We start from the raw sequence: 27794 nt of genomic DNA, 5'->3' as shown, positions 1-27794 counted from the left end.
AAACTTTCATCCACAACGAAAGTGGCTTCTCCAGCCATATGGAGCCAAAGCGGATCACAACTGCACGGCAACACACACACACACCACACACACACACACACACTACCTGTTTCAACAACTCAACAATACTGCAGCTGATTCTTCTAAGTGAGTATGAACTGGAAAAATAGAGAAGATTGACAAGAAATCTCCTTCACTTGCCGGTAGGGAAAACCACCCATAGCAACAGGTACAAGACCCTAGCAACCACAGACTCTGCAGCTGAAAGTACAGGAAGATGAGCCTCCTCAAACTGAATTATAAAATAGGAGAACAGGTGCAATAATGCCGTCGTAACTCAGCTATAAATCTATAAAAGTGGTTAAGTGACAGCTGACTCCAAATGAAGAGGCACTTTGTTTTACCTGAGATGATGCTGGCGACATTTCCGGTGCAGGAAAACCTGATCGAGTGTAAAGAGAAAATGGTTTCCTTTTCTGTTCACCCACGAAAAAAGAGAAAGAGAGAGATGGACTGGAGTGAAGCAGACAGATGGTAAAGAAGAGTCGGAGACGAGCCCTGGAGGATCAGATCACCCAGCTGTTTAAAGCTGGTAACCACGTTATCCTCCTCACCTGACGACGGACGTCATCAGCACCCAGTCTGTCTACTACCAACAACAGTAGTGACAAACAACAACACCAATACTTCTATGAATAAAACAACCGCTGCTACTAAGAATAAAAATTATAACTCTATTGATACTTCTACTACTACCACTACTACTACAATTACTACTAACAACAGCAATAATAACAAATAATTAACAACATTACTACGTCTATTAATACTACAACAACCACGACTACTAAGAACAGTAATAAGCACAACTTCTACTAACAAGTACAATATTAACAAATAATTAACAATACTTCTAACAATACCACCACTCCTACTTCTAATATTGCAACTACTACTATTAACAACAACCACAACAACAACAATAATAATTTCTTTAGTAAAACCAACTATAGGGTAAATGTTGAAAGATCATAAATGTTCTCATCCTAGCAAACCAAAATGTATTTCCAATTTTACTTTGTTGCGTTTCTCTTCAAACATTTATTAGGTTTCTTTATTTGTTCCATAACAAATTAATAAAACATCATGTATTTTCCTTGCCACACGTGTGTTGTTTTTGTTTTCTTTCCTTCCTGAACAGTTTAGGTCCTTATTTTTCCAGTCTAACAGCCTTTAAATCCTGACTTGTGTGTTTTTATAGACAGCAAACATGAAATTCCTCCACAATCTGTGCACAACCTCATCACACACAAAAATGCAAACCAAAAAAGGCTTTTGAATTGAGCAAGTGAAACACAGATCTGGGCGGAAGCTTTAAATGGAGGTAATCTCAAGGTCAGTATGCGTCAGGGACGCAACGGCGTGAATATGTTTCGCAATTCTCATATCACTCGTTCTCGTACAAAGGGCTGACTTCTGACACAGTGATCCTGACTCACTCCTCTGCCCTTGAATCTTGTCTGTGTGCAGTATTTGTGCAGATCCCTTCTGTCGGAGGAATTCTCTCCATCATCCTGTTTTTATTTTCAGTGTTATCTCAGCTTTCTGAGAGAGAGAGAGAGAGAGAGAGAGAGAGAGACAGGGAGAGAGAGAGAGAGAGAGAGAGAGAGAGAGAGAGAGAGAGAGAGAGAGAGAGAGAGAGAGAGAGAGAGAGAGAGAGAGAGAGAGAGAGAGAGAGCATAGCAGGCCCGCAACACAGCCCACTCTTCCTGCCATTGTTTTGTCTCCAACACCCATGTGAGGGTTGAATAGCCTACAGCTGGTTCTGAGACATCAGCTAACCCCCCCCCTTCCCTGCGGCCCACTCCTCCTACATGCCTGTGTTTCCATGGAGACAGAGACCATACCCACGGATGATTACAACCCCGGCCAAAAGGCATTCACTGAGCAAGAATTGTGGTATGATGGGGAAAAACCATCCATGGTGTCACATGTGAAGAGCTCCTGGTAGCACCTTGTGAGTGTATATTGATATATACGGTAGAGGGCAGATCAGCACAACAAAGATATCTTGCATCTCTTTTTGCGTGCGCTCCCCTGGATGTGGGACGGTACGTGTGCACGAATGGCATGCAAGAGGAAACGCACCTGTGGAATTCTACCTGTGACAACAATCTGCTCCAGTGAGCTGTCACATACATAAACAGTGATGGTTTATGTCTGAGTCAGAGAGCACAACGGCTCCAACAGCATGCTTAGCAGCACGTGTGCATAAAGAGCTGGTTAAAGCCTTTAAGGGCCTCAGCTTTAATGGCAGAGCTGGGAAAATGGCCAGACACCTGCCATCCTGCTCCCTCTGCCTTGTGTCGCAGCGGCACGTGAATTCTCCTCTTCTGCGGAGGAGAGCTGTAGATTAGAGTGTTGGAGCCAACAGTGGGTCACACATGTCAAAGGTCGGATGGACGGGGGCGGCACAATTAGAAACCTTTGGATTTCATCAGGCCTGATACCAAGTGTGGATTTTTAACAGTATTGTTCCTCTGTAATCTGAGATTAATAAAGCGTCGTGTTGCGTTAACGGGAGCAGGGGTGTGATTACATAAAGTCAGAGACAATGGACCCTATTGAGGCGAGGCTGAGACCGTCCGCTATATTTAACTACTTCTCCTTTCATTGAACGTTATATCCTGCTCTTGGGATTAGCCCTGATTTCAACTGGGTAACAAAGTAAGTGCGGTGGGCCCAGCAGCACGAGTTGTGATGACGCTCACCACAGAGGCTTTGCAGGGCTGAAAGGGCGAAACCAAATTCGTAGGGAAAGATCATAAGGACTCAATTATAAGGGAAATTCTATGAATTCCTTATGTAACTTTAGAGTAAATCTCATTCTTTGTCAGATGATCAGATCTCGTGGATGCTGAATTCAAACAAAAACCCTGTCTAATAAATATGAATTGCCTGCTTTTAACATTGGAGATGTTAATTAATTAAATAATTTCATTGTTCTTTCTGAATCCTACGCGTTAAGTTTTATTGCAGGTTAATTTGACGTGAGATTTTACAAGCTTTTCCAATTTGTTGCATCGCATACATTTTATATTAATGTGCAAAAGCAGATGTGCAGAGCAGTGCTATAGTTCCATTCTTTTTCTGATCTGTTCTATTGTAAAATTAGCTAATGATAGCGCCTCCCTGTGCCAGAAAATAGATATGACAAGGAGCGTCTTAAACACTGCGGAAACGTTACTGCACATCATTAAGGCAAAAAAGTGATATACAATACACTGTGCACTACATGTACAAGGCATAAGAATGCATTTAAAAATATTATTCGTCTGGCATTAAGCGCCAATCTTTTTTCGTTATTAAATTATAAATTAGTTATAATTTCCAATGTAACGCCACTAGAGGGCAGTCTTCTCTTTTGGAAAAATCCTCATGAACTGAGATTAAAAGGTATAAATTTGCTATTACAATTATTAAACCTTTCCCCAAATCTTTTGTTTCTTCGTTCACCAAGATCACTTTAAAGATAAACATATTACAGAATGTGCTCAAAACTTGATCTTTAAAGCATCAATTTCAAATTTTCTTCAATCTATAATATGACATTTTAAATTTTATTCCTGTTGTTCTGGGGCCATCAGGTCTGCTGTGAGTTAAAAGTCCATATTCATCTGTAAGGTGTTTTTTTAAGCAACAGCTATGATGTACAGCAGGAGCTGCAGAGGGAACGAGGGTACCAGATGTAACTGGCATCAAGTGCCTTATTTGGGAGAACTTAAAAGGTTTTCCACAGGCGGGTTGGGGATCTCTCTCCACCGTTATCTTTTCATTTCTTTTTGCAAAGTATGCTTTGCATTAGAGTTGTCATTCAGCATTAGCAGCCCAAAATATCAAAGCTTCAGGGAATGCACTGTTAGGCTTTGCACTGACAGAAAGTCCTATGAAACATCTGCTGTTGAGCGTGACTCAAGCAGGCAAATACTTTGTGTGTGGGCGCTTTTAAAGCGTGCACATCTTGAACTGGGAGCAGCTGTAAAACGCTCACAACCCCTGCTTATATTTACATTTAAGTTCAGAAGAAAGTGCATGTAAGAGCAATAAAATGAGGGGAAGGAAAGAACGTGGCCCAGGGAGATAATCTTTATTTGTTGCCCATTTGGATAAAAGAGAATGACAGTGCTGCCAAAAAGAGCCATAATCTGCTTTACTGTCAAATCCTTCCAAAAACACTGTGTTATTGTCCTCAACATCGTGACAGGATGAAGAGGATCTCCAGGCGCTGACAGAATACGGTACATGCATTATCCTTTCACCATGGTCCTATACATTAATGATAGAAACATGAACGTTACCATGTAAAGGTTACATTTTGGCATTTAATTTTGCAGATATTAAGATATGACAGTTCGTTTAAAGTTCATAAAGGGAAACAAAGCAAAGCAAACCATTATGTTATGCAATAAAACACATTTTCCATCACAGTTTTGCAAGATATTGCAGGGTTCCCTGAGAGTAACCAGAACTCAGTTACTCTCAGTCTCTTTGAGTTTCCATCCCCACTAGGAAATGCACCAATCTCGTGAAACCTGCTGGCAATTCAACATCAGACGCCGTTTCCATCTCCCACGGTGCTGCAGCGCTCTTGCAGGCTGGGGTTTAATGAACTGGAAGAGAACACATGTCAGTTGCTGCTGTCACATTTGTGATACACTTGGTCACGCTTTGGTGGTGGGGTGGTGGGGTGTCTCTGAGCTCTTAATTACAACCTTCATTATAATCCTTCAGGCTTCAAATAATGTTCTATGCCCAACAAAAACTTGAAATATCTATTAAGTACAGTTTTCACTCATGGATGCAGATTTTAAATAAACTAGAAACTTTCTCTGAAAAGTTTGGCCTTTCAATTCAAGAGTCCATAGATTGTGTCTTTGTTTAAAATATTTTATCTTTAAAAAATGAAAAATTGGGTTTGTACTCTAGGTTTTGAATTGATGGTTGGGATACGACTGTGAAAACTGCTGTCTCAGACACGACAACACACCAGTCTGTGTAAGTTTATGCAGAAAGCACTAAAGTCCATGTTTTCTCAGCTGTCTAAAGGAAAACCAGCATGAATATCACCTCCGAGGCTGCATCCATCATATAACTTTGGTTTTCCTGCTAATAATCATCAGTGCTGCAGGATTTCTATTGCAAAGCTGTTGTCACGACTGCAATAACATATTTATATGCTGTGAAATGTAACCTTTTGCAGTAAAGATAATCTTATTTATTCTCCTGTTGATAGTTTTCCTGCCTCTGCTGGGACCAGCCTCTGGCTTTATGTGAATCTCCTGTACAACATAAACATTCTATACAGAATGGTGTTGCAGTTGTATCAGATCAAACCTGAGAATGTCTAATGTGGTTTGTCTTGGAAAAAACTCTTCAGTCTAATAAGAATGAAAGTGAAAGACTGGTTGATGTGAAATTGATGCCAAACAAGCAGGACGGTAATAAGAGGGAATCCTCACTGACTTGCTGATATCATTATGTGAGGACTTGTCAACATGGACTCGGCACCGCTCCAGACTTCCCTGCAGAGGGAAGCTAGAGGAGAGGCTGGATCAGTGCAGAGTAGATCCCAAAACCATTCTGCCTCCGTGACGCGTCAGTCGCATTTAAAAATGTTCTTTTTGCTTGAACAATGAGCTCAGTGATTTGTGTAGAGCTTGAGTTTGTGACACGACTGCTGCGCCGCTTCAATTTTGCACCGTGACCTTTATGGAAATACTCAAAATTGGAACGAAAGTTAAACGACCATTCCAAACATCTGCTTCAGGACTCTAGGAACAAAAAGCAGGTTCTCCTTCCCAGAGGTAGGTTAAGGTGTGTGTTTCCTAGTTTCCACAGGGAATATATGAATGTGTGTGTGTTTCACCATGCTGTGCCCTTGGAGATGATGTGCACCACCAGATTAAATTTCATTATTTAAAGAGCTGAAAGGGTTTTTTCCAGTGTCACTTTAGAGTAACTATAAGTAAATACTCCCCGTGCGGTGTGGCAAAGTGAACACGGGGCAAGTGCAAGTCTATGAAATATTAAAGGAATAAGTCTGAGCTTTCACCCCATTTTCACCCCCAGGAAACGTGAGGAAACAAAGTGCTGAAAAACCACCTATATTGGTACTGCTCACCTTAAAGCCTGTCCTCTTCCTCCTCTTCCTCCTCCTCCTCTCCTCCTCCTCCTCCTCTCCTCCTCCTCCTCCTCCTCCTCCTCATCTTCTTCAGTCCCAAAGCAATACTGTTTTAATTCAGTGATATTAATCGAACAGCGATTAATTGGACTATTATTATATTGTGGTTTAAATGACAAATACACATTGTCAGTATTTCCGTTGCCTCTAACAGACGAGCTGTGATCTTCCATGAATTAATTATTCATTCATCAAAGCAAAAGTGAAGAGCTCTCTGGCGAATCTGGTGAACTTTAAAGGAAAGAGCGGCGACGTAATCAAGATAATTATTCACTTCATGTGATTGCTGAGTTTGTCCACAGAAGGCGAGGCAGGCCGAGGGAGGGGAAAAGATGGGAGAAAGGGTGGAAGAAGGGAAAAGACGAAAGACGGAGGGAGCAAATCTCAGTGGGGGCGAAATCTCAGACATTCAGAGCAGCACCTTCTTCTCAAGTCGATGGTCTCAGAGAGACTTAGTGAGGCTACAGCAGAGAGCTGATTTCACTCCTTCACTCAGCCTGATGCGCTTAACAGTCCATGTGCATTAGGACAAAAAAGACAAGTGCAGAAAAACTGTTTGCATCTTAGTTCTCTTACATTTGTGAAGCAAATATTCTGAGCAGTCCTGACATTTACTGGCCTGTGTTGACAAATTACTGGCGGCTCCTGATATTTGAGCAGAGCCGACGTATCGGTGCAGCTCATCAAGCACGATCTGAAGTGAAGTACAGGACAGATTTATTCACCGAATTACCTCCCAAACTTAAAGCATGCACGCATTTCCAGTCTGTCCTCGCCACTGCTTGATGTTTAAAATAGCACGGTCGTGTTTACCAGTTAATAACCACCCTCACCACCCCTTAAAAGATTTAAAATAGATAGATAGATAGATAGATAGATAGATAGATAGATAGATAGATAGATAGATAGATAGATAGATAGATAGATAGATAGATACTTTATTTTCAATGAATACTTTATTGAACATACAGATGAAGATGTAAATTGAAAAATTTAAAATGAATGGAATAACATGAATGGACCTTTTGACCTCACATTATCTGAGCTCATCTGATGCACGGAGATCAGGCTGGTATCGATATACATTTTCTATATGAACTACAGAACAATAAGCTCAATAAGTCGGAACAAAGAAATTGGAGGTTCATTGACCAACATACTGACAGTTAATGGGTCTGTGAAGGATATAAGTATATACAGCTACTAATGACATTGAGTCCAATATTGTAAACAGAACCTACTGTATACTGTTTACATCAATCCATGTACATACTGCACTGTTCCACTGCTAATAACAGAGGTTTATGGTGCTTGTTTGGTTGCCAGGGGACGCTGCCACATGCCACGAAGTTCTTTGCAACAGCGCTGAAAGAACGATTTTCTCTGCTTCTTTCCACTTTTGTCCTCGATCGAGGACGGACTCGATTTGCTGATGGCAGAGGCAGGAGTCTCTGGCACGCTGGTGGGCTTTGGACTGGATGAATCCCTGTCTCCACCCCCGCTGACGTTCTCTGAGTTGTTGAGTGTCTTTTTGGACTCCGACTCCTGCTCAGATTGTTCAATCGGACTGTAAAAAAGGTAAAATACCAACAAAGAAAAAAGCGTACTATAAATGAAGACGCACAAGAAAACATTTCAATCTAAAAATCTGAATTTCCTTACACCGGAGAGGCTCTCTGGGGAGGGCTCTTCATATTCTGGCTCCTCGGGGTCTTTTTAAGTACTGGCTCTAATTGGGCCACACAAAAGCCGTTAGAGATCAGACAAGATGAAATAACTATTTACAGTCCAGCAATATCGAAAGTGTATGATTCACTGTGGAACACAACGGATATATAGTTTAATAAAATCGTTGATAAAGGGATAAATACCTGGCAATTGTGTGGGGGAGGGACCTGAAGATGCACGTGTTACCTGTGAGAAGATAAATAAGATGTAAATAAGGCTATTGACCAATTAATCTAGCTTATCTCAATGTTCCGCTAGTTATCCGCAATGGCGCAGGCCGTTCTCATAAATCTGCACCCAGAACTACTGAAGATGTTGATCTAAACATATCGGCCACACGTGACCTGCACGATCGGGGGCTCTGTCATTGCGACTGAGCTCAGCTGTAAGTGCAGGAGTGCCAGTGTTAACCTGATTTTCCTCCTTCAGATTTCTGTTCTCTGACTCCAGTGCGAGGTTCTCCTGCTGCAGCTTCATGGTCAACCTATGAAGGTTCTCCACCTGGAGCATCAGCTTTTCTTCTTTCAGATGTTCCCTCCTTGAGACCAGTGAAAGGTTCTGCTGCTGCAGTTTTCTAGTTTCTGTGCTTAGTTCTCGGTTCTTGCACTGCAGTTCTCTGTTTGCCGTTTTTAGGTCCAGGTTCTCCTGCTCCAGTTGCCCACTTGATTTCCTTAGTTTCAGGTTCTCCTGCTCCCGTTGCTCATTTTCTCCCCTTAGTTCCAGTTTGTCCTGCCCCAGTTGCCCATTCTCTGTCCTTAGGTCCAGGTTCTCCTGCTCCAGTTGCCCATTCTCTGTCCTTAGGTCCAGGTTCTCCTGCCCCAGTTCCCGATTCTCTATCACTAGATTAAAGTTCTGCTGCTGCAGGTTCTCTGCCTCCACCTGCATCGCTGACTTCTCCAGCTTCATTTCCTCCTTCTCGCAGTGCAGCTTCATCTTTTCCTGCTGCACCTTCTGAACCTCCTGCAGCCTCTGGTTGTGCTCCTGGTTGTCAAAGGAGACAATGACATTCTGGTTTTTTCCACATGGATTTACAGAAACGGTTTTGTCTGGACATCTGCCCAAACATTTCAGTCACATCACAAACCCAACAGCAGTGTGGTTCTTCTACCTTTGCTGCTTGGGTTAGCTGCATCCTCAGATTGCTGATCTCCAGTTTCAGACTATTGATCTCAGAATTCTTCTGACCAATTTGATCTGTTACTGGAAAGATGTAAAAAACAAGGTTTTTAGAGTCCACACCAGTGGAACATGAATGCGACGTGTGAAGTACTTACTGTTCTGACACTGGTCCGGGTGACGCCGCAGCATGTGTTTCTGGAGGAAGAAGGCATTCAGGTAGTTCTTCTCACAGTGTCCACACTGAAAGTAAAGACAACAGAGCCAATATTTAACTTTTTTTTCGAAGACCTTTTGACTGGCTTTTGTTAAAACAATGGTTTTAATATTCCTCAGGAGCGAGGCTTTAACATCTGAACGCTACCTGGATGCCGTTGTTGATGTCCTTTGCAAACAGAGATTGTTGCTTTTGGATAATAAGTCTCCTGGACCTCAGCTCAGAGACCATTGCCTTCATCTTCTCCTCCTGTTCCTTATTCTTCTTCCTAAGCTTTTGGCACTCCTTGTCGCCCGTGATCAATTTCTTCTCCATGGTGTTTATGTTAAAGGCAGTCTTTTTCTGGCAATAGTCTAACCACTGCAGCGACAACTGAGCCAGCCGAAAAAGTTTAACAAAGGACGGATCCACGGGGGTCAGGCACTGCTGGCATTGCGCACCGTCCAGACTGCAGAAGGTGACGTCTCTGAGATGTTTCTGAAGGGCATCGACATCTACCCGCCTCACCAGTTGATCAATGTCCACAGCGCTGATGCTCTGCCAGTCCACATTCACCCCGTCTAAGATGAAGTTGAAATGCAGATCTTTTGATCTGTTATGAGATCCCATTTCCTTTAAAAAGGATAAACGAGTCATATCAGAAAACAGATCTTATTCACTAAAGCTTAACAAGAACTTGTCATTGGGAGTGAACTACAAAAAGCAACACAACGCAGTTGAGGACACAATACATCACATTTGAAAGGCCCACCTCTTTATACGAAGACAATGATGATGTTAACAGCCTGGTTGTTTCAATTTGTTATTCAGATCATTTGTGGATAATCCACACTACATCTATACTGTGGCTTTATAGATCAATGGCATGAAAGACATGAAGGACAATCTAAAAGGACCTTTGAAATTCATGGCTTTGATGTTCGGATTACGAAAGAAAACAAAACTAAAAACTAAAACAAGCCCAAATCACAAGGCTGGCTTTTGATAAATACCCCGTGAGGCGCAGGATGTCTGTTTGTTTTCATTTTTTATGTGAAAGACTTTGGACTTGGCCTTAAAAATTATAGCACATAATGATAAGTTGATTCCAAACGTGGCTTTTCTTCAAATATAAAAGATTTTGCTTGTACCTATATATATTTTTATGTGCCAAAGACCAACAAGAGGAGGATCTTGAGTCAAATGTTAACAGTAGTGGGGGATTTGGGGGGGGGCTGGTGCCGGTGCCCCGCTCTGCGCACCCCTGTCGTACGCTTGGCCTGAGTCTCCGCCCCTCTGTTAGCCCCGCCCCCCGGCTGTGACTGAGAGAGGGGTCCTGCAGACACACGTACACACACACACACACACACTTAGAGTGAGCATTTTTCTCGCAGCCCTGCCGTGTCTTTCCCAACTGGACTGGAGAAGTTTGTAGCCCCCCCCCGGTACACCTCAGCTCTGCTCCCAGCTCCATGTGAACATCTCGACCCGGACCGAGGTGAGTGCAAACGCGCTGCCCCGAACAGCGCTCAGAAGTAACCGAGGGGGAAAGGGCTTTTTCCCCCTTAGTAAAGGAATAAAAAGCGGCAGCAGGAGGAGGAGGAGGAGAGGCATGTCCGACACTTGGAGCAGTTGTAGCTAGCTCTCTGCTGCCTTCAGCGGGTCATTCTGCGGCTAAGTAACCTGTCATTAAAGCGGGCTTGAGAAGCCGTCGTCCTGTGAATCCGTCTCCGCGGTCTGAAGTGAGCCGAGCGGCTTTAACATCCCCGCTTGCCCCGCCGCTCGTTACACATGGACCCGCACATCCGCTACTGCTGCAGCTCCTCCGCGCACCAAGACCGTGAACGCAACACGAATGTACTCTTGTACTTTAAAAACTCTTGAAAAAAAACCAAAAATACACGCCAACAGTACCACAATTATGCGTGCGTAGTGTGAAACTCATAAAGTTGGACTTTTCTGTTTATAGGAGCACTTTTCTTTGTCATCATAGAGACCATCTTTCGCAAATAGTATACATTTTCTTTAGATCGAGTCGAGTCAACAGTTCTGTGGCATGCAAAAGATGTGACGTCTCAGTGGTTTACTTTTTCCTATCGCTTGTTTTGAAAACGCTCGATACAATTTATGATCGCATACATTTAACAAATCAACTCTCCTAAAGGTATAATAATGATGATCACAATGTAACTGCGTTTAGATTTCCAGACGGTCATACTTTGACATTATTAGTGGGTTGAGGAGCTGACGGTTAATCATCAGTAGTGTCGTTATTAGTGCTTTATACAGTACACTGCTTGATCACTGTATCTGCTATGGAGTTAAAAATGAAAAACCTTTCTCTCGGGGGTGATGGTTCGTTATCAGATGTTTGCTGCATTCTGACATTATGACAGCAACAAACTAGACCAGGACGCATTAAACTTCAATGAGATCCTGGCTGCTGTGATGACATCAGTGCCATTTGCTCTCACGGTCACTGCCTCCATGTCACAGTTCTGCACTTCCAAGGACAAAAGGCTGCAAGTGTAATCTCACTTCTGGTGGAGAAGGTGGTGCCCACGTCTGGGCCTTAAAATGTTTTTGGTATTCAGCGGTGTCCTGAGTGCTTCTCCAGCTGCTTCTCCAAGCAGCAGCCGTGCTCGTGAGCTCATATCACCAATGTGCTGCTAAAAAGTGACAGTGCTCTCTATGTCTTTGTGCAGACTCACTTGCAGCAGATACACATCCCGAAACATTCAAAGATGAACGCTGAAAACCTCAAAACATGCACTGTCATTAGGTGTCCAGCTGTTACTGTCTGGAACTCCTACTTGATTATTTTCCTGAAACTAAAAGTGCACAATATTTATAAACCAAATTGCTACATTTGGTCATGTGAGCGAATTGGGCTAAAAGCAAAAAATAAACAGATCTGTAATGCTAAATAGTACTCTGGTGTTCTTCATGCAAGAGGCGTGGTTGTTGCAGAGCAGCTTTTGGATCCAATAATTCTGATTATATAGTAGAGCTTGAATTGCAAACGCAGTGTGACATAAAAAGATAAACAGATGTGGCAATATAACCTTTTATTTCTCTTTAAGTTATGGTTTAACTGTAGATCGAAATAACACTAAACCGTGCTAAAGGCTAATGCTAAATTCTTTTTAATCCATTGAATGATTGTTTATGATTGCGACAAAGGTTGCTATGGATATTTGTTATGCTGCCTCTGGGATATTGGTTATGCTGTTTGTTGCATGATACCTATTTTAAAACCCACTGTTTCCCCTACAACCAGCGTGTGTTTTCACTCAAAGGTCTACATTTGGCCACTAGAGGGCATTTGTTTTGAAACTCCTCCTGAAATTCATGAACATCCCCATTAAGTTGATTTGGGACTCTGAAATGATCCTGTAAGCATAAGTGAGTGGTGTTTGCTTGGCTGACCTGTCCTGCCTCTCACCTGATGCCCGCTGGGATACTCTCCTGCACCCCTGTGGCTCAAAATAAGAATAGGCCGTTAACAGAAAAATAGAAGCATGTTGTTTCTGAGGCATGATGAAGCATTCTTAAGATAACAAGCACCGTTTATGCTACTGACCAACAACAGATGCCAATCATGAGCCCAGTATGGGTCCAGTGTTTGTGAACCCAAGTGTTAATCCTGCGACCTGACCTGTGACCCGTAATTATGCCAAAGTCAAACAGCGCCAATTAATATTGAAACTTACGACCCTGGCTATGAAACATCACATTTTCTTTTGTGTGATGGCGACGTCAGAAAGAAATTGAGGCCAATGTGAAGCCTAAGACTAAAGTGCCCTTATTTTGCTCTATTGGAACAAATGGAATAAAATAAGATAATACTGAGCTGTGGTTTCCCACCTGAGTAGGCTATTAATACACAGGTAATAAATTGACATAATTGTTAGTTATAACCACAACCCCTGGCCCGACCAACATACTGAAACACATGAGGTTCCACATTAGTCTCTCCCACCACTTTCCTTCAGTCACCAAGTCATCTAATGTGCTTGACAAGAAGCTATTAGCTTGTTTCAAGTGCGACAGCGACATTGGGTTCCTCTGAGTTGGTCTACGATCTCAGAGGAAGGCTGCCACTCCAGTCTGGTGCTCCTTCTGCAGCACTGAGCTGGCCTCAGAATGTATCCTCAGTAGCTGTGCAGGCTAAATGCTGTGTAATTATCCCAACATGGTGTTTTGGCTGTGGCTCATCAAATATTGAAACAGGAGCAGCCCCAGAGGCATTCGCTGGAAGACACCCACCATTTTCATGCTCAACATAGAGTTTAGAGCTCCGCTGCACGCATCGGCTTCTGGCAACAACTTTGTACAGTCTTGGGCAACGGGATGTCCATCCTTGTTAGACGGTCCAGTTGCCCTGCCCCGTAGGAGCATCCCCTCATATGAATCAGGAGGAACAGGTTTCCTCCTGTTAAAGGGAGGTTTTCTTTGCCCCTTTTATTTGGTGGTCAGACCCTGTGTTTCTGTAAAGCACCTAGAGACATTTTGATGGTAACAGGTGCTTTATAATTAAAGATACATCAGCTTGAAGCACTTAGCTACGCCGACCTGGGTGATTCACCACCAGGATACGTGATCGTATTGTTCTAGCAGGTTTTCGTATTTTTCCTGTATAGCTGGAGAGAGAAATTGGCTTGCTGACCTCCTGCCGATTCCCTCGGTCATCTCCGCTGCGCCTGTAACCAGCTTGCTTGCCTAATATCGAGAAGCGATTATTGTAGATCAGTGTCCTGATTACAGCAAGAAACAGGGAGCGATCTGTTAATCCGCAGCCTTGGTTCCGAGACAGGCAAATCCCAGGGCAGCTACAGTGTAAATATTTAATGATAACACCACGTTTGCGTTTACGTTTGCGTGGTGAATCCTAATAATTGTTGCTGCCGTTAAATGAGGCGAAATCAGCTTTTATCGTGTTATTTTCTGTTACATCACGTATCTAATTATTTGGTGATGTACACATTTATTCTCACATTAATTCAGTTTGTGCTAAACACATGGTCCCTGAGGGCTGGGGCATCTGAAACCCCTCTGTGATTGCTCGCCGTGAGGCTAAAACCAGTCGTCAGTCGTCGTTTTTGCGGACATGATTCGGCTCCGCATCGTTCCGTTAGATCAGTGTGCTTTCGATGTTTGCTTTCCCTCTGACAACACAAATATCAGTGCGGCTCCAAGCGCCGCTACCCCTCTAGAAATTGTCTTTAACGCGCTTTCAAGCTTTCATTACTCCCAGGGCTCAGTTGTCTGGTGACTGGTTGCTGACGACCTGCAGGCTTCCTTCCAAAGTGGGGATTACTGGTAGTCTCTTGGTCCTTTTTTTTCCCCGAAGCCGCGGTGTTATCCCCCCCCCCCCCCGAGGTTGTTGCATCTGCGTTGGAGTCAAACACCTCGTGTGGACTTCGGAAGTGGTCTCACCAATCAGACCCCGTCAAGTGCTGTGAACAGGAAGCGAGGCCTGGACGCTGTGCTCAGGAAGACGTTTGGCTGAGGGGAGGCATTGTGAAGCTTTTTTCCTCGCATTGTTGTGGAGAGCTGAGCGAGTCCGCGTGGTTTACATTAAAAACAGGGGGAGGGGGAGAATGATACACAAGTCCCTGGTGAAGTCTAAGGTAAATACAGTTTTGGTCCTCTAAATGAATCTGTCTGCAGAGCCCTGCTGCCCTCCCGATGGGCTAAATGCCTCTCAGATTACCCCCACACAGAACTTCAAAAGTAAAACTCTGCCTGAGCGTGTTTTTGCGATAGTGCTCATCGGTGTTTCTGAAGCTTTTATGAATTCTCTCTTAGCTGGTTGAGACGAGGCTTTAATGCGTGCTTTGTTTGCTTTGTTTCTATCTTCAGCTGACGGTCTGCAAGTGGTGATGTGTCTCTGCACCAAGGTTACAGCCGGGCTCTGTGTGTGCGTGTGAGTGTGTGTGTGTGTGCCTGTGCGTGCGTGTGTTGAGCATCTCATGTGCCAACATTATTCAGTCTGTTAGCCACTGGTGCTATTAAGATTTCATGAAGCGGTGACAGATGATGGTTTTCAGCGCTCAGGTCTCAAACGCGAGCTTCCTCGTAGCTTGGAGGACGCCACAGAAGACAGTGTTTTTAAGTCAATGATCCCTTAAATAAGCGCTGATCCCTGATCAGCAAAAGTAACACCATTAATGGAGCCACAGGTTTTCGCTGTTAGTGGTTGTGTTGGCATCAGAAGCAACTGATCTGATTTATTCTTCAAAAATATGGCCTCTTTCAAAAATCTTTCAAAAAAAGTCGGCCCCGGTTCAATCCAAACTTGTTTTGATTTAGGGAACTTGAAAAGATTAGAAAGCAAATCTGATATATTTTGACACATTTAACTGACGAAATCGACATGGAATTTAAATGAAAAGTAGCTAGATGGAAAATAAGAAACAGATGTGATGGAATTTCAAAGCACAACATTTCTTCAGTGTAGTGATGTGGATCCATTATTATTTGGCTAGATCGCCAAGCTGTACATACGGCAATAAACCTTGGATTTGAATTTGAATCCGAATCTGAATAACTACTGAATATTACATTAACTAACATTTTCTCCCTTTATTAATACTTAATGCAGATTGACCTTAGATTTGAGTCCTACAATGTCACTAAAATGAACTTTTCCAGCAACAAGGACTGTCCTTTCTTAGCTTTTAGATATTCGCTTTAAGTTAAACATAGTTGTGCAGGTTTGGATTGCAATTATGCAGACGGTGTGTTTACTTTTATCGTGGTTGTTTTTCCCAAGTAACAGTGCTTTGACTGAATTTATGGGCAATTATTCACAGAAGGTAATCAAAACAATGGAGCTGTGCAGGAGTTAAATCACACCCCCAGTTCAGACAAATGTGTGCCGTCCACCTCTAAAGTGCAAACACATTTATTGTGAGTGTGGCTATCATTTTTTATTTGTGTTCTGTTAGTCTTATTTTAATGTGTTTGCAGTGTAGCACTATTTGTGATTCATAACTCTTGCCCTGCCCTGCTGTTCCTGGGACAGTGCAGACTCACCCGTTGTGCTTTATAGTGGTACAATAAAAGTGACTTTTGCTGCAGGATGGCTCAGTCGCAACAGTGGGTTATAGCTCCAAACCAGGAGGACGAGAGAGATGAGGAGGAACGATACAGGAAGAGGGGGAAAAAAGATATTCCTGAATTGGCCCGCAGATACAGTAAACTGGGTGAGTTTAGTGCGGGGGGGGGAGTGGGGGATTGGGACCTCCAGTGTGGGGTGTGTTCTGGTCAACTCCTTTTATAAATAAACACGCAGATTGTTCTAAAATAAACACGGATCGCTTGTGTCAGTGTGGAGCTGATGGATGATAACCCCCCCTGACCTCCGCTGTCATGAGGTTGAGGTCATTTGTAAAGACAAAAGGACAAAAAGAGAATATGTGTTTAACAACCAGTTTGGAATTGAATGAACTTGATGTAGTATTGATTTGAAATAAGCCCCCTGAACTTTGTCTTGTAGCCAGGGACATCTGGAGGGCCACTGCTAGAGCTATTACGGTCCAAGTTTAGTTGTAAAATTCTTATTTTCTTTTATGAAGCTTCAGCTGTTCAGGAATTGTGCAGCAGATAACAGCATCGCTGATGATCTCAGTCTCTTTCGACATTTGCTGCTTGCCTTGTACTACAGCTGTGTCCAGATTCATGTTCCCGCCACTTGTCTTTCCACAAATTGGTTTGGGCTCTGCTTGTCGCTCCTTCGGTAGCAGGAAAAATAAATGGAAATGTGAGAAGATGCACAGCGATCTAATCGATGCTGCCATCTGCATCGCTGCGATGTGTGACGACTTTATGTTCCTGGCTGTGCTGACTGTGCATTTATGATTTATCAGTTGTTGATGGCCTTTTATCGCCATTTTGTGGATGGGGGAGTGGTACTGATACTTTTTCCGATGTTTACCTGATTTGTAAAGCAACCAAGAAACCCTCATTTCTTAAGGTCACCATTTGTTAGCTGCAAAAACACAATCCTATAAATACTGATAAATGTGTGGGAAGTGTGGCCGTCGTAATTTTCACTATTGTGCGGTATCGAACTTCCCAACCAAATTCTAAATGTCTTCCTTGAGTTGTGAAAAAAGTTTTCCCACTTCAGACCTGTGAATCTTTCCTAAACTTCTTGCCAGAGACACAAACCAGAATCGCATTCATCCAAACCCATAAACCGTGTTGAACGGGAGACCGAAGCTTCGAACACAATCTGGAACCTGAAGCATTCCTGATTGAATTAGCTGGGAATGTTAATGGCAGTTCCTGAATTTCACCCGTAGGTCCCGCGTGTGGCAGTGTTCTGTCTGTGACCACATGATGGCTCCACGTTAGATTATAATTACAACATGCGCAGGATGGAAACTTGGCAAGTGTTTGTGTCCTGTAAAGCTTCTGAGTCCCTGTGGCTCCTGGAAATCACACTGGGTTGTTGTTTTTGTTGTGTTTTGTATCACATGTGAGCACATGGTGAAACATTATTCACATTCCTGCAGATGTTTTTGGCGCAAAGCAAAGAAATGTGCCTGCAAGAAGAAAAAATCTAAGTAGATGTGGTCATAAAGAAGGTTGGAACGTATCAACAACAATAATAATAATAACCATTGACATCGTGAAATCACTGATAAAATAAATTTAGGAGGTGAAATACATCATAACGTAACTTTTGCATGTCTTTCGGCTCATTCTACATCTAATTAAATCATCCTCTCTCTGCTCCACACAGACATCATGCAGGCAAACATTATTATTTGCATGATCTGCTGCTGCTATACTGTCATTAATTCTGTGGCAGCTGACTGCAGGTAGTCTTATTTAGCATTCATTCCTTTCACCGGAGTTCTTCATCTCCAGAGAAGCAAACCTGGAAATGAAATACAGGTTAAAAAAGATCTAAAAAGGATTTCTCTGACGGAGACGGCGGTTACCTGTCGATGCCTTCCTCTTGTGGTTTGAAAGAATTTGATATTTTTTAGCTTTCTCACACAGACTGAGCTGGTTTGACCTCATGTTCTGTTTCAGGCATGTCTACACTGAAATAAAAAGGATTATATACAAATTAACTTCATTTTAAAGTTCTCTAAGCTGGCTTTTCTGGCAAGAACCCCCCCCTCCCTGCATGAGTAAAGATAAGCAAAAGGGCTTATGAGGTGTGGAGTAAGAGTGCTCTAAGTCCTTCCGTTTACATGCTGCCTGCTGGGTAATCTGAGGCTTCGGCCTCTGACCCACAGAAGACTCCGGTGGCCCATTCCAGAGTTGGAAAAGGATTCATTTCACAGTGCATTTCGACAAATACCCAGCTTGGTGGTAAAAAAAATGGTTCAACCAATTTCTGGAAATAGATATTGGTTGTACTTATAAAAGCAGAAGCTTGTTGTTGCATCTTTTAAGCTCTTCATGGCTCGTGTTTAGAGGGAACCTGCACTTTCTTTAAGGATGTGTGCCACCTGTAAGGAAACCTAAACAGGACGCTCCAAGAGTCCAGAAAACATGCAGAAGATCAAGCAACCTTCATGCAATGTAGTAATGCAGGAACAGACAAATATTTCAATATCACTGTGAATAGGAATATTAGGCTTAAGCCTGTTTTGTGGACATGACAGCAGAATCGGGAAAATCCATCAATAGGACATTTTTTTATGGAGGCTTCTAAGCTTGTGGGGCTCCAGTTTTTGCTCAGATGAAAGTTGTGCTTTTGTTCAGCTTAAATGATTAATGGTATGTGCTGACCTGGCTGTACCAGGGTGATGTATAACTATAAATCAGGTTAACAGGGATTAGGATGTGGACTGTGCATGCTCCAGAGCCTGTTGTGTTGCCAGTGATTCATGTGTTTGTCAGTAAGTCCTGCTGGATCGATCCTGGCACCAGAAATGGGGAGTTATTGCAAGATTTGCTGCAAGATTATTTATAAGCATCAATTAAACTGCTTATCAAGGCATTAATCTGAATTAACTTGGATTTTTCTATATGTTGAACCTCTTGCTTTATTATTCTTAACACAAAAACCACAGTAAAAGAGCCAGTTGTGGATCACTGAAGTAAAACACCTTGCTACTGCCATCATACTCTCTGCCATGCCCTGGTTCAGTGCAACAGGGGAAACAACAGCACAGAAATAGGCCAACCCAAGTGCCTTAATTCAAGGTTCCACCAGAGGAAATAAATTCTCTTTCCACCAACACGCCCAGTGCCAACTAGGACATGTAATCCAGACTGGATAAAAACGTCCTCTTGAAGGACACCTGGGGAGATGGTGAATCTAAGAGGTGAAGTGAGAAAGATAATTGGAGACGGAGAAGAGCTGTAACAACAACATGTTCCCTGACTTCATGTATCTCAGTGGAAACAGGCCTCTGCTGCAAAGAAAGAAAGATGTTAGGAGGCAGCTCCAGCCCATTTTCATCCATTCTTCCTCCTTTCTGGAATAGAATTACAGGTTTTCTCTTCACTTACACATTCTTTAGTCAGGTTATTGATCAGGTTTTACTCCAGTTTCAATTAAACAATCTTTTCTGTTTGAAAGAGAGTCTGAAACTAAATGATTGTCTTGGACTCTTAGTTTGACCAGGTCATGGCTCCTGGTTCAGGGGGTCACCAAGAACCCACCTGATGTCATATGACAGTGTATTATTGGCACCTGTTACCCTGTGTGCGTTTGAACTATGGAGAAATTGTGTGACATGCTGGAAACTGCAGTTTTATGTACAGGGAAGCCTGTGAAGCAGTTTTTCTATTACGGCAGCGCACCGGCTGCTTATTCCTTTTAAAGTGGAAAACTGCTAAGATGCAACTTGAATTCTTGGTTGATGAACCTTCAAAAGAAAATACACTTTTCATCAGAGCCTTCATGTTTATGGAACGTGCAGAAATAAGGCAAACCATATTCAAACTCCAGATATGAATATTGTATGAGGTTCAAATTTACCTGCTAGATATTAAATTAAGGCTGGAAAGCAACTCCATCATTCAAAGGGTATTAAATGAGTTGAAAATAATACAGAATATAAAATCAGATACTAAATGGCCTCAGGGAACTGCAGCCGAACTTGGGATAGGCGCTTTCAGGCTGTAGACAGATTACCACTGTTTTAGAGAGTGTGTATGTTTGTGTGTGTGTGTGTGGGGGGGGGTGGTGGGGGGGATTCTCTCTGTATTCTCTCAGTTCAACTCCACTGACTTTAATTTGACACAGCCAGGGGTCGTGTTGGGATAATGATCGCACTTGTCAGAAAGGTCAGACCTCAGCGTTCCAGTCAGAACCAACTGGCTTCTGCTTTAATAGCTACACACTGTTTTATTAGAAATTGACTGAAACTGGAAATAACTTTACCTCAGTAAACAGCTCAGGATTGTATTGTTTCTGTGTGACCATTAAAGCGTAATTAAGTGTTATTACAACCTGACTCTCAGAATTTGATCTACCCTTAAGTGATGCTCTGAAGAAGTGATTCAATAAACCTCCAAGTTACTCATTATAAGAGTGGTTATGCCACAACAAAGGCTTCTCAGTTTCCCTGCACAGTGAGCCATTATTGTGGTATTTCAAGCTCATTTGGAGGATTGCGAATCGGTGTGAATTTTGCACTAATTTTGGTGGGAAGTCCTTCAGCATTAATTCATTCGAAAATGGAAATTTGCTCTGATGCATCTGTTGACTGGTGGCCGTCAGTGAAGGCATGATTTAAATTATTTAGCTAATACACTTTTCTAGCTTCAAGGAGACGTGGCAATACTGATGGCATTTAAAAAGCCACGGCACATTTGGCAACGATTATTTGTTCTTGAATGCAGGCCGCACAGGGAGAAATCCATGGATCCAACAGCAATTATGGTCTGCTACGAGGAGCTGAAACCCCTAAAGAGTTGTATCCGCTTCTAAAATCGCCGTTAGAGACCATCAATAAGCACTTCCTGCGAAGGGATGATGCATAATGCCCAGACAAGTCTGCTTTGGTCGCAAGCCCTCTTGACACTTTGGAAGATGTCTATTATGAAGTATACCTTGCCTTTGCTCAAGGTCGTCATGTATGACTGAATCATAAAATGAGAAGCTGTGATTAATGATGGACTTGAGCCAACCCTGTTTATTTGGACTGAACAGCAGTACAAAAAGCCCCACAACTGTGATGTCTCTGGGTGGCCTTAAACAAATCCTGTCATACATATCTTCATTTTGTCCTTTTTAACTGATGCTGAAACACTGGTGATTAAAAAAAAGAGAAGTGACAGGGCGTCAACGAGCAAGTCCCTGTTATATCTCATTAAAGATGGCGTACATCATTGCGTGTGACAGCCGGATGGGTTTTGAAGATAACTTGGCCTCCCTGCTGTGTCCGTAGGTAATTAAACAAACTAAGGGGATCTTTAGATGCTGTGATGATGGCACAAGCAGGAATGTGCACGCAGTGTACACAGGAATACAGGGGTGTCGATACACACAGATACATCTAAGAGCCACACACACACACACACACTGTGTCATTAACACTGGGCTATTGTTTGCAACACTGCTGCTACTGTCTCAGCACGAAGCGTCCTGACACAGCAGTCGCCTCCGCACTGCTGAATGTGACGCGCTGTTATGGAGGTTATAATTGATGCGCACCACACAAACTGTCAAAGGGTTGCAGACTGTTGCTGTTGTCCTGTGCAGCTATTTGTTTTTTTTACACTGTGAGGCGTTATTAATCTGTTGAGTCCCTTTTTTAAAGTACGTGTTTCCATGTTTGCATGAATGTTGGATTGCTAAAGATTTCATTAAGAATGTTTCTTCAAAATGATGAGAGGAAGTGAAGCCTTTTGATCACCCCGGCCTTTCTGAGCTCAAGTGTCTGGGCTGAGCTTTTAATTTAAGCGCCATAATTTTATGAATAAATGCACATTAGGAGTGAGAACTCAGTTACTGTACATGAGGAAAAGATGCATGTGTAATTCAGAGCTGCTGAAATTGTATCTAAACTGAGGAAAACCTCAAAGATCCTGTTTACAAAAGTAGAACCTGCCTGTCGTAAGAAGCTTTTTTTATAGATAGTGATGCTATTTTTTCACTTAGAATCTTGCTAGTGGAATTTTGGACCCTCACAAAACATTGCATTATTATCTATGAATCATAGCCATTTCTAGTAGGAGACCTCTATTCAGGAGCTTAAGAGTATCTGAGCAGTGATTTTTTCATTTCAAATCTATTACGGTGGACGCCAAATTATTCAAAATGTGCACTGATGTTTGAAGAAAATTTAAAAACTTATGAATGGCTTGAAATGAAAATTTCAGGAACACTGACAGTGGTCCACGGAAGCATGATTAAATGAATTCTAGTGGAACTTTAACCTTTGATTAACCAAAAATCAAAACCAAGGGGTTTGTTCATAAATGGTTTTGATCATAAAACAAACTACTATATTATGTAACCTCGTATTACTACGACCTATAGTTTCCTGTACTAGTTACTGATAAACCTGTAATTTTAAATTTGAACCTCCATTAAAAGGAAGACAGGAAGCTGTAACACCTCTCTCCCTACGTGAACACATGCAAGGTTGTTTTGGCTCTAAGTCCCAATATTGCTGCTTGCTATATAAGTGTAATATTCATTATGCATTACAGCATGCGGCCTGCTCCTCTGCCACTATCTATATGTTGTGCATAATGTAAATAGCTTAATCTACTTTGTGGTAAATCACCTGCATAATGATGATTGAAGGTCCAGGGTGACCTCAATCGGGCTTCTGTTCGGATGTATTAATAAATTGAAGCTTTGCCAGCTAAAAAACACACATTTATACTATATTTATGAGGACTCATACAGACATTGTGCATCCCCATCCCCTGACCCTAACCTCTTCACTCTTCACTAATCTTCACTCTTAAACCAAATGGTAACCCATGTGTTATGAGGACAAGCCGTAATGGATGAAAGGCACAACTCAGCGAGACAATGTCACAGTTTATCGTTGCACAACTGCTTTCACTGATTGCTTTTGCTTGAGAGCGAAATGTGATAGAAAGCTCTCGTTCAGGGCCCCAGGAAATCTGTGTGGTGTCTCAAATATCAAAGGTTATGCTCAGAGTTTCAAAAGTAAGCCATATTTTACAGTTTGTCTTTGATAGTTTGTATTTAAAGAGGAGAATTAGACAGGGTTTGGTCTGTGTTGTCTGTAACTGAAAGGCAGAAAAAAACCCCACACATTTGAGTTTAGAAGCAATAATAACATTTCCAGATCAGACCAGTGTGTTTTTTTTTAGGGCTTTTGTGCCATGGTGCCAAGGTGAAGCAAATATTGAACTACTACACAGCTAACATTTCATGAAAACAAACATGTGAGAAAATGCAGTAAAACCAAGTTTAATTGTATTTTTTATTCCTACGGTGACATTTATAGTTTACTTTCCAGCAGCAGCTGCACAGGATACATTGACCTGTTTTTTTGTTTTGTTTTTTTCATGAGCTGGTATGAAATTCTTCCTTTAAATCATCAGAGTTGTGCAGTGTTCTTATCTACAATCCCAGAGCTGATTGAGGTCAATCTGTGATTTGCAGCCTTGGCCTCAGGAACTGGCTGTGATATCACCAGCAGGCTTACCGTTGCCTGTAGCCTTTCTCATTTTACATATCTCCAAACAGTCTCCCCATCGCCTCCCAGCAGCACATCATGCTGAGTAGTGAGTACTCTGCCCAGAGACTGGATTGTCTGCTTCTCATGCAATGGAGAAAATGCAGAGATGTTCTTCCTCTGGGGCTGCGAGTGATTTATTCCCTTCTGTCTTCAGTTGCCAGAGGTTGCAATCACTCCACAATTTTGCTTCACCTGCTGTCAGTGTCACAGTTGATGAGAGGAGAGGCTGCTCTCATCAACATCATCATTTGTCACAGAGCTGTGAGACCAGCAGCTAAATGGAGGCGGCTTTGTGAAAGGCTCCTGATAAATGCTTGACCTGATGGCAATTTAAGATCAGCTAATTGCTGATTCAGCGCTACTTTTGACAGAGAGACGGTGATTTGGTGCTGCTGGTGTGGCTTTGTGGGTTAAGTATCTGCGAGGGTCATGTTGAGCATCTGCTTTTGTCTCTCAGAAGATAACATACATATTTAATGTGATTTCAAATTAATTCTAACAGTGGCTTCCCCTTCACACTTAGTTTAGTGAATTCTAACTAACACAATTCTTGTAGGTTTTTGCTTGATTTGCAAGTTTGTCTGGAGATTTCTAAGTGCAATATAAATTTACTCCCCTCTGCTTGTTAATCAGACAGTAGAAATGAGGAGAAATACTTAAAACAGCAAGTTAAAGACATATAAAACAAAACCAGATCAACGAGATTGTGAATATTCCCCCTCATGCACATTGGTGAAGGGGAAATAATATCACCTAAGATCGGATCTCCCATAATTTGATCACCAATAGCTTCTGGGTTTTATTCCCCCCGGTGCTAATGTTATCAGCCATCGAAGATGCTGGAGATGCTTCTTGTTTGTCACATATCCTGTCTTAACCGAATTGACTTTTCCTGTTGCACTCATGTCTCACAGAGAGAGAGAGAGAGGGGGAGAGAGGCTGTGTCTGGAATCATTTATTGAGCATCAGAGGTAATTTGTACATGGCTAAATGCAGCTCTTGTTGATAAATGAATCAGTTTTGGAACCAGTCTCCTCATTGAGACGTTTTTGGACCGGATCTGATTTATCTGTCAGGTTATACAATTATTTAGACTCACTTGTTCCATGATTAGTTTGCTTCTTGGCAAGTTTCTTTCATTTGTAATCTTATAGTTTGAATATTGATTCATTATAAAGGACTGGCAGGAAGCTGCTTTGGAAGATTTGGGCACTTTTAGTTCCCAGAACTTCTCTACCAGGACCTTTAATATTGACCCAATGTTGTTTGTGTTTCCATCCTGGCCTCAAGTCCCGGAAACATGAGGCAAATCATTACCATGATGGTGTTGAACCAGTTGCTGATTCTTCCGGCTCCTCTGCACGTTTTTACCTGTGTAATGTGCCTTTAGCTCAGCCAGTCGTGCTGATATCGTTGTGTAAATACTGTTTCGAGGCGACGTTTCCACACGGCAGCAGGATATTGTCTTCTAAACATCGACCTTCACGTCATTGTCAGTTCGTCATATCACACGTGTAAAAATCCACAAGTAGTGGCGTTCCGAAATGTTATAATAAATCCACCTGATGAAAACCCAACATGTCTTCCATGCACTCTAACCACATCATTTGTGCTAAAGAGGTCATTTTCTCCTTCCAGCAACATTTCCCCTCCCTCACTTGTCATATAAACTGAGATGTCACGTTACCTAAAACACAAAATACATCAGCAGCTACTTTTGCATCCAAAAAGCGAGCCGTTGTTTGTGCAGGTCCCCTGGGCGTAGTTTAAAACATTCTGTATGAGATGCTTTTTTTGCACGCAGGGGACATTTTATGTACCCTGACCATGCAAGTTTATGAAATCTTTGCAGCTATAATTAAACGTGTCTGTGGTTGCCTGTTGATGCACAGTCAGTTCCTCTGGTCGCCCCCCCCCCCCCCCTCCCCACTGGACAAGGTGGTGACATATTGAACTAATGAATCTGCCGTCAGTAAACAACTAATATTCTTGCTTTCTTGGCATCAAGTGGATTGAAAATGCTTTCTTTTGCCGTGAAGATTACAGCATTTTATCTGTACCCCCCCCCCCTTCTATACACAGACAGGAGACCTGATTTCTGGTTACATGTGTTTAACTAAATTTGTCTCATGTTCTTTTCTTCCACATGAAAGCTTTTATGTCTTTGTTTTACAAACTTGCTGCCTGTGAGGCAATTCCTCTCAGAAGCTCAGCTTCCCCCACAAATTGAACAATATAATTTCCTCGGTTCGTTCAGTCATTCATGCTGTTGGCTCGCACTCCCAGCCTTCCCCGTTTGAACGACGACCAGCCGCCACTGGTTCTACTATATTATCAGCTTGCCCCAAATTTATGCCTTGATGATCAGACACTTGGTTTTCTCACGGGTAAGCATTTTCTCATCCCAGCGCAATGATTCAGAGACTCACAGAAACGGACGTAATGACATGCATGGAAACTACAATAAATACATGCACAGCTACAAAGAATAGGACTGAGCTGTGACAGTACTGTTTATTTTCTACGGGTGCACTTATTTTTAACAGCAAAATGTCCTTTATAATTGCCTGCTCATTTCTCAATCACTGCTTAGGAGTAGTTGGTGAAGCTGCAGAGAACCGGAATAGAAACCATGGAGGGATGTTGACTCAGGCAGTTCCAGACTGAAATATTGTCGGGACAATGCTCACAGAAACTTCAAAATCCACACTCTGTGACTAAAAGCATAGAGGGAAGATATCCAGAGCGGCCAGAAATTCTGCAACTGCTGTCCGTCTCTCGTAACAGTGGGAAAACCTGCTGACAGCTTTACTTTGAAACTCTTCCTGGATAATTTGAGACCCTGCTGCTAATCCTCTTGTGGTCCACCTTTGGATCCTGACCCAGTCTCTGTGAATCAATTGCTGTAAATCACTTTGCTATGAAGAAGGCTCTCACCAGGGTGGACCTCTTGAATGCAGCTTTGTGTTGTTGCAGATTAAGTCTGTCACAGAGGATCAATAAGTATGCGCTCAAATTTATCTCGATAGATTTGATGGATTTGTTCACTTGTACACACACACACACACACACACACACACACACACACACACACACACACAGACCTACACACGTTTGCGCATGTGCTAGAAAGAAAACTGCACATGCTTTCAGTGGTTGACGCAGCGCTACAAAGGAAGTGCAGTCACCAGTCGGCAGTCGTCTTACAGGTAATAGCACAACACTGTGATGCATTTCATCAGGTGGTTCTCAGTGACTGCGGGGTTTTATTAGGGCTGCAGGCATGAAACATCCAGCATGCCTGAAGAGCTTAATGCCGGTTTTACTTCAAAAGCTCAGATCAGTGTATATTTGCATGTTAAAGGACTTTTCTGATAATCAAAGAAGTGTGTCGATTACAGGAAGTGGTTAAAATAAGCTCAGTCACTTCAGACTTTCTGTCTACCGCCTGCTTGTTTGTGCTGCTTTAAGCCAACAGTTAAGGCTATAAATGGGTATTTTCCGGCGGTTTTTAACTTAAAGCTAATGATATATTATGTTGCTATCTTTATGTCTTGCTGGTGAATGTGTAGCTCGACTGTTATAGGTATAAAGAATTTAAAAAAAACACTGTTCACACTAATGGAACTACAGTTGCTTTAGAACATTGGCAAATTTATAGGGTTTCAGTTGTTTTTGCTAAATTGGGCTTTAAAATAAACATTTTTCTTATTAATGGTGGAACGACCTGCGACAGAAGGAATCTGCTGGAATGCTGAACGTGATGGACCGGTCGCCACAATGTCCAGACCTCCTCCCCAACGGGCAATAAACTGGACAGATGTACTGTGCATCCAGCGGAAGGCCTTTAGGCTTGAGTTGTAGT

The 27794-nt window shown here is 42.4% G+C and overlaps 2 protein-coding genes across 5 annotated transcripts in view; one reads left to right on the top strand and one right to left on the bottom strand.

Moving 5' to 3' along the window:
• Positions 1-7144: 7144 nt before the first annotated feature.
• LOC130523937 (cilium assembly protein DZIP1-like) lies at positions 7145-9911 on the bottom strand. The gene is made up of 7 exons (XM_057029571.1): positions 9450-9911; positions 9244-9328; positions 9078-9169; positions 8381-8950; positions 8113-8155; positions 7904-7970; positions 7145-7808 (listed from the first exon to the last, which is right to left on the bottom strand). Exons 1-7 carry the CDS (start codon positions 9909-9911, stop codon positions 7544-7546), a joined length of 1584 nt encoding a protein of 527 aa, XP_056885551.1. The 3' UTR covers positions 7145-7543.
• Positions 9912-10617: 706 nt separating this feature from the next.
• The window catches only part of ppp1r16b (protein phosphatase 1, regulatory subunit 16B), a 44916-nt gene continuing 27739 nt past the window's right edge, over positions 10618-27794 (top strand). For 2 of the 4 annotated variants that reach the window (XM_057029528.1, XM_057029524.1), the window contains exon 1: positions 10618-10779. The gene's annotated coding sequence lies outside the window, so the exon portion shown is untranslated. Of the gene's footprint in view, positions 10780-16390; positions 16493-27034; positions 27139-27794 lie in introns of those variants that run through there. The other 2 variants (XM_057029527.1, XM_057029526.1) reach the window with 2 other exon arrangements.

This window comes from Takifugu flavidus, chromosome 4 (genome assembly GCF_003711565.1).
Source record: "Takifugu flavidus isolate HTHZ2018 chromosome 4, ASM371156v2, whole genome shotgun sequence".
Classification (NCBI taxonomy): domain Eukaryota; kingdom Metazoa; phylum Chordata; class Actinopteri; order Tetraodontiformes; family Tetraodontidae; genus Takifugu; species Takifugu flavidus.
This window is presented reverse-complemented; position numbering and strand designations above follow the sequence as displayed.